General features: G+C 38.2%; 1 protein-coding gene across 9 annotated transcripts in view; it reads right to left on the reverse strand.

Annotated features, from left to right (window-relative positions):
• Positions 1–14452, reverse strand: part of lrp2a (low density lipoprotein receptor-related protein 2a) — a 109024-nt gene that overhangs the window by 6903 nt on the left and 87669 nt on the right. For 8 of the 9 annotated variants that reach the window (XM_058787765.1, XM_058787761.1, XM_058787760.1 and 5 more), the window contains 15 exons: positions 11420–11539; positions 7468–7584; positions 7096–7212; positions 6591–6728; positions 5260–5382; positions 5043–5171; positions 4777–4908; positions 3720–3851; positions 3413–3556; positions 2973–3138; positions 2724–2852; positions 1606–1826; positions 1351–1530; positions 533–652; positions 210–300 (listed from right to left, as the gene is read on the reverse strand). In XM_058787765.1, coding sequence (XP_058643748.1) covers positions 210–300; positions 533–652; positions 1351–1530; positions 1606–1826; positions 2724–2852; positions 2973–3138; positions 3413–3556; positions 3720–3851; positions 4777–4908; positions 5043–5171; positions 5260–5382; positions 6591–6728; positions 7096–7212; positions 7468–7584; positions 11420–11539 — 2059 coding nt within the window. The other variant, XM_058787764.1, reaches the window with a different exon arrangement.

Consider the following 14452-nt stretch of genomic DNA (forward strand, 5'->3'; position numbering starts at 1 on the left):
TGGTTGAATAACAAGAGTATAGAAATACCTAACTCAAGGTTGCAAGGCTAATATTGACAATTCCTGTAAATGTATCCCTCAATTCTGATTGGTTGATTGAAATGTTGTTCCAGGATCAACAGTGAACATGTTGCTCTTGGTGAAATCACGTTCACCCCTCGGGTATGAGCTCTTTAAATAACTCTATCAGCGGGGCGGTTCACACTCACTTGCACTTCGGCAGGCCACCCTCATCAGTGTAGCATGTTCCTCCATTCATGCATCTGCATGCAAGTGGCATGGACACCTCTGCCTCAATGGCTGCGTGTGCGAGGCAATGCAACACGGTCACAATGCAATCACATCACAAGTCAAACACTCACTTTCATCACAATATCAGAGCACCGAAGTCAAAACATCACATGACAATAATGAAATCATGCAGCAGTAGATGCAGCACATGCATGCATGTTATGAAATGTATTGATGGGATGCAATGGAGCCAATCAGCTCATCTCAAACTAACAGCAGTAGGTGTGTGTTCATCTCTTACCGGCATCACATTCATTCTTGTTGAAGGCGAGCAGCGTGGAGCCCTGCGGACAGGCACAGGTGTATCCACCCGGCCGCAGCAAACACAGGTGACTGCAGACATCCTGACAGGGGTTCAGTACTGCAAGAGAATTGAACGGTCATTTAATATTACTATTACAGGAATTATCTTTGGCTAAAAGAAACGTGGTGAAAAGGAACTGAGGAACTGGTGCTTTCATTCAGTGTCGTTTCTACACAGTTGTTCTTGGGTATAAAGACAAATGCAAAATCACTATATATATATATATATATATTAATTAGCACGTAACTTAAAGTTCACTGGCATTTGCATCCTTTTTTGCAGATACAAGTTGTAATGTTATGTCTATGTTATGTATCTAAGTTATCTGATTAAAATCATAGGATGTGTCACAGAGGTGTAAACATTTTTCTGGAAAAATATTATAATAAATATTTGAGACGTTATTGTTGTATCTGATTGTATTAGTCTATATAGAGTGAATGTAAAAAGAGCAAATGGGAGAAGCAGATGAACACAAAACAGCCAAACAACAAAGTTAAAGTTCAAATTCAACTGAGCTATGCACGTATGTTTTAAACACTTCAGCTAGCTTATATGTTAACTTCTCAGGTAATATTAATTGTATGACCTATTTCAGATGTGGCTGAAATTACAACAACAGTGGTTACATAAACATATATTTAAATGTTTGATCAAAATTATTGCTAGGGACAATTTAGAAGTCGCTGGATATTGGTAGGGACATGTCCCTAAATTTTACGCCCTTGTTGAAACGTAAGGATTCCCGGACTCACCTGAGTGGTTGTGTCGGTGCTGCTGGTAGATGCGTACTTGAGTCAGCCAGGGGTTTATGGTCAACACCTTCACCTTGTCTCCTTTACCGAACTTATCTTTTTTCCACACTTCTCCCTTCTCTTTAGTCGTCCAGTACACGTGTCCCTCGAATACATCCAGACTGTAGGGGTGACCGATGTCTGCAATGACAACAAACGTGAGAACATCAGCCAGTCAAAAGCTGTTTTCTTGGATGTGTTGCTCCAACATCTCACCTCCTGATATGATCATTTGACGGTCTGTTCCGTCCGCTTTCATCGATTCAATGATGTTTTCTTTTGAGTCACACCAGTAGATGCGGTCTTCATTCAGGTAGTCCAAAGCTAAACCAGTAGGCCAGCCCAGATCTTCATCTAACAGCACCTCTCTGTGCTGCCCATCCATCCACGCCGTCTCAATCTTGGGCTTTCTGCCCCAGTCGGTCCAGAACATCTTACTATAACATATATACACAAAATCATCATCATTAATGGCAAAAACAACAGTTTTGAAGAATTGGGGTTACAACATTTTATGATCAATGAATTATCAATTATATTTCAAGTGGTTTGTGATTATTAGATAAGATTTTTTTTAGTGCTTAAGATTTTTTAATTTTATTATTATTATTATTATTTCCAGGACTTTTTCACACATAAAAATCACAATTTTAAAACTTTCATGACCATGCATCCTGCAGGACTGTCCATTAATTATGTTTTAATCCCAAATGACAAAAAAAATAAAAATAATTATATATTATATATTTACACACACACACACACACACACACACACACACAACTGCACTGTAAAATAAATGTAAATGAAAAAATCCATTGTTTAATAGGCATATTAAATCGTTTTTATGGTAAAATAACAATACTTTTTAATTTCTTTACTCACAAATCTCTACATAAGCTCAATACATGAGCAATATATACCCAAATAACTATTCTATAAGATGCATTTATTTAATTTCCATGAATTTCCCAGACCTAAAAATCACAATTTTAAAAATGTCATAACGATGCATCCCTTATGCACTGTAAAAAGTGATAAGTTGATTTAACTTAAAAAAATTGAGGAAACCCATTGCCTTAAAATTTTTAAGTAAATAATCATTTTTAAAAAAAGGACAAGTCACTTAACTTATTTTTTAAATTATTAGTTACTTAAAAATTTTAAGGCAATGGGTTTCCTCAATTTTTTTAAGTTAAGTCAACTTATCACTTTTTACAGTGTGGCTGTTTACTATATTTTAATCTCAAAATATAGTAAATATATAGTTTTGTATATTTTAATCTCAAACGAGCAGTTCATATTCTCATTCATATTCATATTCATATTCTTACCCTAGACCAGGATTGACCACAATAGCGGCTGGCTGATCAAGATCACTGTGAATCAACCACTTTCTGTAACGTCCATCCAGTTTTGACACTTCGATTCTATTAGTCCCAGCATCTGTCCAGTAAATATGGCTGATGGAAAAGACAAAACACATAGCAGAAGGGATTTTTATTTCTCTGGAACTGTCCCAGTAACCAGTCAGACAATCTGCATCAGAGCTCAAGTAAAGTATAGAAAAGCATGTCACATACCCTCCAATCCAGTCCACAGCGATGCCGTCAGGACTGGAGATGTATCTGAGGTTCAGGTCCACCTCTTTCACAGGATTATTTCCATGGTCATCAAACGTGGTCATGTAGGCTCTCTTAATCGCACCGAACTCAGAGCCTCGCCCCAACACTGTCCAGTAAACTATACCTGAAAAATCATTTCCAGAGATGCAGAAACATGCTTCAGTTTGCATTCATAACCTGATTTACAGAAACACTGTTATACAGTGCAACAGTGATCATGTTTTCAGGAACTTACATTCAAAAATTCAAAAGAAATCCTATAATAGTATATAAACAATACTAAAACAACACTGGCTTTGCCTTATTGTGCTGTAAATTGTGCTTCCCTGTGCTGCATCTGCATCAAAACATTAAGCATGTGTCATATTAGATGGGATATCCCGTGAATATCCTCTTACTTAGACCGAGGCCTTCTGGGTCCCACAGGTAGTCCAGTGCCTGAATGTGCTCAGCATTATCCACATAATCAGAGTACTGCGCCGATGAGAGATTAAAGCGACGGATCCGCACATTATCAGGCAATAACAAGACGGGAGGATTTCCTGTGAAAAGAGCGAAAGAAATGGTGATGTCAAAGCCTAGACTTGCATTGCTGCCTACATATACAGCTGTCTTCTAAAGGTGCGTTCATATTTACCGATGTTCGTCAAATGTTCAAATTTTAGGCTACAGAAGGTAAATAAATTTCAGACTGAAAGGCCTTACCCTCAGCAGCGCATTCGACTCCTGGTTGCTCTCCCACCGATCGAAACCCGTCAGCGCAGAAACACTCATAACTGCCTTTAGTGTTCTTGCACAGCTGCGGGCACGTCCCATAAATCTCACACTCGTTCACATCTGCAGACGGGCAGAAAACACCTCACATTATACATACAGGAAGTCTTTCAACTTCTAATGGTGAGCCGATGTTGTCTCCAAGTTGTGTGCAGGCATAGCTGTGCACTTGTTGTGTTGCTTTAATGCAGACAGAAAAGATTCCATGCCAAGGACAGAATGAAAAACGAACTGATCATTTTCTACTTTATAGCAGAATCAAATTTGTTTTGTGATTGAGGGACTTTCCAAAATCAACACTGTCAATGAACTGAATTGAACTCAGGGTTATTATAATTAAGTGAAACTAAAATGAAAACAAAATCATACAAAAACGTTTTTACTTAAAATAACTGGAATAAAATAAAACACAAAAATTATTTTAACTTGATGTACTAAAATAAAATGACAGAAACACACAACTAAATTTGACTAAAATTAAAATGTAAAAATACAAAAATAAACCTAATTCGAAATATTAATAAAAACTATAATATTATCTCAGTGGTACTAATATAACACTGAACTGACTTGAGCTAATTAATCATACTATTGTATCTGCTGAGCTGCTTATAGATTAATTGAATTAGTTTTATAACTGATGAACTTTACAACACTAGCTACGTTTACATGCAACCAAATAATCCGTTGGTAATTGGACTGATGGCTCAATCTGACTGAAAAAGCTTCATGTAAACACCTTAATCGTTCCGACTGAGCTCCTAAACTCTTGATCGGATTGAATACGGAAACTGGAAATTACTGCACATGTGCAATGACAGAAATGGCATAATGACGCATGGAACGAGCTGTTGTTTTTGTAGAATGATTTTGTAGCGTTCCTGTTGTCCTGTTTGGCATCTGGAGCACCACTATAAGCCTGTCTTCCAATAAAGAAGTAAATATTGAGGTTTTCTAATGAATAAAGTATTCAGACAACACCACAAACCATCGCAGTTATTCTTGTCCTCCGGGGTGGGTTTATATCCAGGTTTACAGGAACAAATGAAGCCTCCGGTCGACAAATCCGTGCAGTTATGCTCACACAGATTCTCACTGCATGTGCGTCCATGGCCGTAGTCTAACAGAGACAGATGAAGAAGTGTTACAAAGATGTGCAGGCAACAGGATCCAGACCTCTAAGATTTGCTCCACGTTTGTTTATGCAAGAAAGAAAATAAACGACATGAGGGTGAGTGAATGAACAAAACTCACGGCAGCCGAGTTCATCGGTCTGGTCTTCACAGTCGTCGTAGTCGTCGCAGGCGTACTGCAGAGGAATGCACTGACTGTTCCCACATTTATACTCGTCTGCAGAGCAGGGCCCGTGTGTGGGAGTCACACCTGAGGAGTCATTCACACAAAACAGAGTGTTTTACTAGTTTCAATAGAATTTAGCGAATTCAAAAGGTTTAACAGGTAAATAACTGACAATGCTCCGGCCTCTCGTCGGTTCCATCACCGCAGTCATCTATAGAGTTGCAGAGCTCGTGACTGTAGATGCAGCGGGTGTTATCACAGCGGAAACGGAACGGAGGATCACATGAGATGTCCACTGAGGAGACAAGAAACATGACGTTTGTGCACTTTGTTCAACATCTAAAATGCCAAAAGTTGGACTTTTTTGGGTTATGTATAGCTGATATGCTATTTATTTACTATACAAATCATATAAGAAAAAAGAAAGTTTCAACAGATAGTCGGGCTGGCACAATAAATCACATTTTGATCAGGATCACGATTTCTGCTTCTTTTAGTTTATTAAGCATAATCATCTGCAATATTTAACTGTCGGTCATTTATCCTGAAATCTTTTTATTTTAATATGCCATTTGCATTATCTTGCATTGGTAACAAGCCTCCTCACGCTTTTATGGCTGTGGTTGCCAGATTTCAATAGGTTAAATCCCCCAATAAGAGCTTTTCTCTTAAATGGTGGTTTACTTAATCTTCCCAAACCGGCACACGCTCCCTCTACATTACTGAAAAAGTGCTGATGAGCTGAAAACACTGGCAAACATGTAAGTTAGAACAATCTCAATTGAGATATTATATGCTCAAGTAAAAGTGTAAATACAGCCAGTCTGTTTTCTTTCAGGTGGTCATTTGTGCTGTTTGCTGTGACTAAAGGTCCTTGCACACTGAGTACGAAATTTTTGTATTTTCGTTTTTTACATATTCGCCATCCTTTCCTATCAAAATACATGCTACGGATGTGAAAACGCAGAAAATCGAACCTGATCCAAATTTTTTTATGACGGACGAAAGTTTCGGAGGCAGTGTGTAAACGTGATTGACACAACGTGAGGTCATATTTATTTTTTTAACATGTGAAAACTCAGTGTGCAATGACCTTAAATCTGCTAGTTGACCAGGGTTGCCAGGTCTGCGAAACAAAAGCATTCTAACGGCTAATCAAAAGTAGCACTATGACGTTTTTTTCTATGGTTTTCTCCCCCGTCGGTGGGTCCCCTCCATCAAAATCATTTTTCTGGGGGGAACGTTTAACCCCGTAGACTAAAAACAAGCCATTGCAACAGTGTAAACATACCACAGACCACAGACTAGGCAAGATTGGAGTTAACTTTCTCTTGATTTGTGATTACGTGAAAGTGCAATAATTCTAATTAAATGTAAAGAAAAAAAAAATAGAATGACAATAATCACCAATATTTTTGAGCAAAATAATCATGGTTAACCTTTTAAAATAGATAAACAGAACAATAGATAGAACGACAGAACGATAGATAGATAGATACTCACAGCAGAGATGCAGTTCCTCATCTGAATTATCCCCGCAGTCATTATCTCCGTCACATATCCAGTGCTGCTGCACACACACGTGGTTCTTGCACTCAAACAGGAAGGGTGGACAGTAAGTGCTGTTTGGGTAGCGTGTGGCTGAAATATGCACACATACAGCTCAAAGTCAACTTTCTTAATACATGATGAAGGTGTCTAACATTGCATGTTGGAAACTAAACCATGACTTTGGCATTGCTAGTGCTGCTTCAGCTACTGGTTGCTCAAAATGATCCTGATCTTATTGTGAACATTTCATCTGTGTGCATATTTAAAAAAAAGTTTGTCTTCATAGTCTTTAATCAAAATGTCACATTCTTTGATATTCCTTATGTTTGCATGATGATGGGAACAGTTGCACAACCCTTTTGGACTCTAGAGGGCGCTGCAATATAACTCACAGCTGTCTTCTGGTTACATTTCAGAATTTAAATAGATAAAAAAAAAAACATGGCAGCACACTCACGACAGGAGCTTTCATCAGTGAAGTCGAGACAGTCAGCGTTGCCGTCGCATTTGAAGCGTTCAGCGATGCAGTGGCCGCTACCGCACTGGAAGTAACCCGGGTGACAGGTCCGCAGCTCTGAAACACATTCATCCACAATGAATGAAGCCAATCTCTCTCAATACGCCACGGAGAATGAATTATGCACACTTCCTGTAAGTCATTCACAAGGTATCCAGGAACACAATTGCATTGAGATATCACCCACTGAGGACCAATCTGTAATAAAAAGACAGTATTATGATGTTGAACATGGTGGCAAGTGCCACGGCTCTCTCCATCCCTCTTTTGATAGTCTTTCCTTTCTGCTGTCTCTTCTTTTCTTTCACTCACCGCAGTCTCTCTCGTCAGAATTGTCCTCGCAGTCGTTGTCATGGTCACAAACCCAGCGGTCAGGAATGCAGTGCAGGTTGTCACAGCGGTACTCGCTCTCTGTGCACGGACGAGGGGCTGCGGATGCATAAGAATCAATCAGTGTCAATCAGACACACATGAACATACATACAAAGTAGGCAAGCAAATAAAGCAATAAGCCCAAAGAGGTACCGTATGTGCTAAAGTGATTTTACCACAAGTGAGGGGTGTTATTAAAGGAATAGTTCACACAACAATGAAAATTTGCTGAAATTGTACTCACCATCAAGCCATTCAGAGAAATTTAGCATTACATTACTTTCTCAGTAACGGATCCTCTGCAGTGAATGGGTGCCGTCAGAATGAGAGTCCAAACAGCTGATAAAACATCACAATAATGCACAAGTAATTCAAATGACCCCAGTACATCAATTAACATCTTGTGATGTGAAAAGTCGCATGTTTGTAAGAAACAAATCCATTGATGAGACCTTTTTAATTTTAAACTGATGCCTCTATCCAAAATACAAGTCCATACTCCATAATAATGCTATCTGCAGTGTAAAAAGCCCATCCCCTGTTGTCCTCTCACATCAAAATCCACCAACATATAACTTTAGAACTGTTTTGACTTGTAAAGAGTGCATACATCTCTCCAGGCACAATTTTTTCACTGGAGAAAGCAATACAATGTGGAGAGAACTCGTATTTTAGCTGGAAGCAATAGTTTAAGTTAAAAATGTCTTAATGATGGATATGTTTCTTAAAAACATGCAGCTTTATACTTCACAAGACATGAATTGATGGACTGGTGTGGATTACTTGTGCATTATTGTGATGTTTTTATCATCTGTTTGGACTCTCATTCTGACGGCACCCATTCACTGCAGAGGATCCACTGGTGAGCGAGTGATTTAATGCTACATTTCTCCAAATCTGTTCTGATGAAGAAACAAACTCATCTACACCTTGGATGGCCTGAGAGTGAGGAAATGTTCAGCAAATCTTTTTTTCTTTTTTACAATTGTATTGTACATTCATTACAATTAAGCACACTTTATTTTCATAAGGGCAGGCTGGTCCATTGGCTGGTTTTAAAGTGGCTTTGGGCAGTTTTTTATCTGATCAAGATGGAAGAACAGCAAGCCGCTTAGTTAAACCAGGCAAACACCAGCTTAGCGAGGCTGAAAGACCAGATTAAAACAACTAAGACTAGCAAACAAGTTTTGGCTGGTTTAATCAGTTTTTTTTGCAGCAAGGATGTGGTGGCAATGGCCCAAGATTTGCATCTGTCACTTGTCTACATTTAACCAACAATTAAAAAAATAGTGCAATCAGAATGCAACAATACATTTTGTGAACAGAGGTGTTTCACACAGTGTTTACGAGGCCAAATACAGCCGACACACCACCTGAACAGTTTTACTAAAACACAAGACACAAATGAGGGCAATGATTAGTCTGCGCTTCACTGTGTCACAGGACTAGAGGTTTATGTGATGAGATACAGCTTGCTCTTCAGGGCCATTTTTGGGAGGTGAGTTCATAGCTGAATTCATCAGGGGAGTGACCTGCGCTCACCACCCCTACAGCTCTTCTGCAGGGAGGAGAATGTGCTGAAAAAATCAGCGCTTCTTTCAACATGCAGCTCAAAGGTTTAGCGCAGACCATTTGTCAACCTTTCACACCTCACAGCACCTTGTCTGCCATCACGTCATCTCCTCCACGCTTTCTGTCTATCCAATTTGTTCCTCTCATTCTCTTCATATTTGTCTTTACTGTTACTCTGGTAAAGGAAATCTACAGGTGTTTTTCTCTCTTATTAAGGGAACAGTTCATCCAGCAATAATGTATTCACCCTCATATAATTTTAAACAGAGAAAGTGAAATGTTAAAGGTCCCATGGCATGAAAATTTCACTTTATGAGGTTTTTTTAACATTAATACGAGTTCCCCTAGCCTGCCTATGGTCCCCCAGTGGCTAGAAATGGCGATAGGTGTAAACCGAGCCCTGGGTATCCTGCTTCGCCTTTGAGAAAATGAAAGCTCAGATGGCCCAATCTGGAATCTTCCCTTTATGTCGTCATACGGGGAAAGGTTACCTCCCCTTTCTCTGCTTTGCCCGCCCATGAGAAAATGAGCTACTACCGTGTGAGGCAAGTGCAATATTTTTTTTTTCCTCGAGAGACATCATGGCTTGCAAACGAGCGAAGCACGGCAGTTGCTCAGTGTTTGGATGTTCAAATGAACACCGAAGTATTTTTTTAGTTCCTTCATCCGAGCCTATGGCTAGCATTAGCTACATGATAATAACTGTAACAGCATACATAAACAAACCAACTAAAGTACCGTATCCAGACATAATATTTTAAACTAACGTTAACCATTCGGAGACGTCCTGCTGTAGCCGCTGAGTTGCAACTTCTTCATCCGGTGCTTCTCCATCCGGTTCAGATTCTGGGTCAAACTGAAAAGCTTGAAGGACTGCGTGTCTATGAGCCATTGCGATACATCCACTGTCAACATTAGTGCATGCTAGCACAAGCTGGTTAAGGCCACACACCCACCCTCCACCTCGCCCCGCCTCTCTCGTCCTTAAAGCTACAGACACAGAAATGGCACGTCCTAAGGAAAGCTCATTGTGGGACTGGCTCATAGTGGCTGAAATTCTGCACCAAGGCTGAATTTCGGGAAACAGACTTTAGATACAGTATTAGGGACCACTTAGGCCAATATAAAAGCATCCAAAAAGCAGCATGTCATGGGACCTTTAAAGGATTACCGAGCCATTCTTTTTCCAAGTACCAACATGACAAAAAAGCTGAATAAAAGTAGTTTTTTTTGCATGATTTATATATGTGACCCTGGACCACAAAACCAGTCATAAGGATCAATTTTTTAAATTGAGATTTATACTTCATCTGAAAGCTGAATAAATAAGCTTTTAGGATAGGACAATATTTGGCTGAAATACAAGTATTTGAAAATCTGGAATCTGAGGGTGCAAAAAAATCTAAATATTGAGAAAATCGCCTTTAAAGTTGTCCAAATGAAGTTCTTAGCAATGCATATTACTAATCAAAAATTAAGTTTTGATGTATTTACGGTAAGAAATTCACTAATTATCTTCATGGAACATGATCTTTACTTAATATAATAATGATTTTTGGCATAAAAGAAAAATTGATCATTTTGACCCATACAATGTATTGTTGGCTATTGCTACAAATATACCCCAGCGACTTAAGACTGGTTTTGTGGTCCAGGGTCACATATTGTATTCCAAGTCTTCAGAAGCCATACAATAGCTTTATGTAATGAGTAAATCAAAATTTAAAGAAATAGTTCACCCAAAAACCTGTATGAGTTTCTTTCTTCTGTTGAACATAAAAGAAGATGTTTTGAAGAAGAGTGCTGGTAACCAAATAGTTGCTGGACCCCATTGACTTACTATGGAAAAAATACTATGAAAGTCAATGGAGACCAGAAACTGTTTGGTTGCCCACATTCTTCCAAATATCTTCTTTTGTGTTCAGCAGAAGAAAGAAATGCATACAGGTTTGGAACAACTTGAGGGTGAGTTAATAATGACAGAATTTTCATTTTTGGGTGAACTATCCCATTAAGTCAATATTCACAGAATATCTAGCCCTGTATGTGTCATTGCTTCATACATGTCACAAGCGTTAAAGGCACCATATTTGAGTTAAGAGCTACGTGATAGTTAAATGGACCATTTATGATATTTATTCGGAGATTATTTACATTTCTGCAGCTCGACAGCCCCAGTCCTCATTCACTTTCATTAACATTTTTATTCCATTGAACCACACAAAGGTGAGTAATAATGACTATTACTTAACTATCTCTCTGGTTTGTTGTGTTTTTATATCGAACTGACTGAACCCAAGAGGTCATTGCTGTTACTCACTGCAGTTGCGTTCGTCAGATCCGTCGCCGCAGTCATTGTCTCCGTCGCAGCGCCAGCGCAGGGGGATGCACTGGTGGTTATCACAGCGGAAATCACCCGCCGGCTCACAGGTCAACTCGTCTGCAAACACAACACAGACACACACAAGCTAACGTTAAACAGAGCGGAAGTGAAGAGACAGTCTCTGACAAGAAAAACCAGTACAGTAGAAGACATGTCTGTTAAATAAAAGCTTATTTAACAGCTAACAGCATGTGCTTTAATAAAGAGATACTGATAACTATCAAGAGAGGAGATGAGAGGAGAGAAACGGAAAAGAGAGGAGAGGAGAAAAATTAGAACAGGTGAGATGACAAAAGAACTGAGGGAGAAAAGACAATGTGAAATGTGATGAGATGAGAAGAAAGGAAAAAGGAAAGAAGTAAATCAGAGGAGATTAGAATAGAGAAGACAAGAGAAGAGACAAGAAGAGACGAAAACTAATAGGAGAGACGAGATGAGACAAGACAGGGTTTCTGCAGGTTTTGTGAAGGTGAATGTAAGATTTTTAAAAACATTTATAAGACCAAGTAAAGGAAGTTTAAAGAACATATGGAAGGGGACACGAAGAAATTAATCAAAATGAGTTCATGATTAAAACAAAAACAAACATCTGCCAATACGGTCAGAAAAATAACCTTTTCAAAGGGCAGATACTTGTTTTAAGCATAAATGCACTTCAATTTGTTACATTTCTCAGATTTCATACTTCATATCATTTTGCATCTCAAGTATGAATCTTGATTTATTTGTATACAAAATACTGAGCGAGATATTTATATTTTGCAGTGCAAAGCAACATTTAATGCCATGACTTAATGAATTTAAGACTTTCTGCTCCGATTTAAATTGTGGAAGGTCGAAGTAAGACTTTTTAAGACCTGCGGAAACCCTGCAAAAAGAATGCAGAGTTAAAAAAATAGGAAAAGAAAAACCAAGAAAACTTTAAAAGTGATGAGATGAGAAGGAGAAAAGGTGAGATATAATGAGACGAGGGTGAAAAAAGTTCATGAGTAAAGCAGAATAAGTGCAATGAGAGGAGAAAAGGAGACAAAGTGAGGTGAAATGAGACAAGAGGAGAAGAAAATTAAGAGGAAGAAGAAAATTAGAGAATCGGAAGTAATGAGGCATAAAATATGTACATTATTATGGACAGAGGAAAGGAAAGAAGAGGAGGAGATGAACAAACACACTCAGCGCAGCGGTGCCCCACCTGACCCGGGCGGCACATTCTTACAGTCAGATTAGGGCGATCTCTCCTCTCTCTCCTCTCTGTGCAGGATGGCACTAATGGAGCGAGAGGGAGCTGATAAGACCCGGGAGAACCAGGCTACGTGTGTGTGTGTATGTGTGTGTGTGTGTTTGTTTACTGTATATCGGTCAGATTACTGACAACATACCAGTAATATTACAGTAAAACCTCTTGACCCTTACTGAAACAATAATCACAAGTGCGTGCTCACACACACACACACACACACACACACCGGTGCCTGACACAGACATTCCTAACACACACATAAATCAGTGGTGTGGCCCCAGACAGGAGGAGGGGTCACCGAGGGCCCGTCCATCACAGACAGACTGAACTAATGTAGCGCTGGAGTGTGAGAGGACAAATAACTCCTCATGATTTCAATCCATCATGACAAACACACACACACACACACACACACACACACACACACAGCTTTATACAACATCAGTGATAATGGGAGCACTACAGACTCATCTTACTGAATTTTACTGAAATTTAAAGGTGGTAGTAAATTTTAGTCATTTTTGTTAAAGTCAGCATGAAATGGAAACTCCGTCCAATTTTGTGGCATTTTTTGGAGTGCAACGGCTTATCAAACAAGAAAAACAAATGTAGTATGGGACTTGATTCTATCGGTTATTGATTGGATTTTAAAAGGTTTAGATTTTAATTAACATGATAAAAAAAGGCAATTAAAAAAAAAGATAATTTAAAAAACTCCCAATTTCCAAACAAATTTTTACATTTTTAAAACGATTTTTTAATTTAATATACAAAAAACTAAAAGTCGGACATGGCAAAAATTCAAACGATTAATCGTGATTAATCGCCTCCAAAATAAAAGTTTTTGTTTACATAATATATGTGTGTACTGTGTATATTTATGATGTATATATAAATACACACACATGCATGTATATATTTAAGAAAAATGTTATATTTGTATATTAAATATATTTATGTATAATATAAATTATATAAATATAAATATATACATATAAATACACATAAATATTTTCAAAATATATACTGTATGAGTGTATTTATATATACATAATAAATATACACAGTATACACACATATTATGTAAACAAAAACTTTTATTTTGGATGCGATTAATCACGATTACTTGTTTGACAGCACAACTAATTTTTTTCTAACAATTTGTACTTTTATTTAATATTATTAATTCTAATATTACTTTATTATTTTTGAATAAATATCTATATTTTGTGTTGTAAGCATTGCTGTGTGAATAAAAACAGTTATATTGAGTCAAGTTTTGAATAATTGCTGTGAATAATTCTAACATTTGTACTTTTTTATTTTATATTTTAATTTATATTTACATTTACACATTTAGCACAAGCTTCTATTCAAAGCAATTCATCTCAGAGCCAGCAATATGCAAAATATATAATGCCTAGGGCTGGGTATCCAGTTGGATACTTTTTAGGCACCGACCGAATTGCCTCGATACCATCGAGTATTGAAAAACGTACCAAATTTCGATACCTAAGGGGTTAATCTCATCAACGTCAGTGAGCCAATAAGCCTGCAGCACTAGGTGTGTTCGACTAGAAGTGGCACGGCGTGGATCGATCAGTGTTTGACATCCGATTCTCTATAGCTCTCGTAGTACTGTAATACACCGATCGGTCTGCGTCAAGTCAAACACACCTACTAGTTTACACCAGTTACACTCAGAGATGTGGCTCACACGTGAGGCTGTAGTG

Source organism: Onychostoma macrolepis, chromosome 09 (genome assembly GCF_012432095.1).
Source record: "Onychostoma macrolepis isolate SWU-2019 chromosome 09, ASM1243209v1, whole genome shotgun sequence".
NCBI lineage: Eukaryota > Metazoa > Chordata > Actinopteri > Cypriniformes > Cyprinidae > Onychostoma > Onychostoma macrolepis.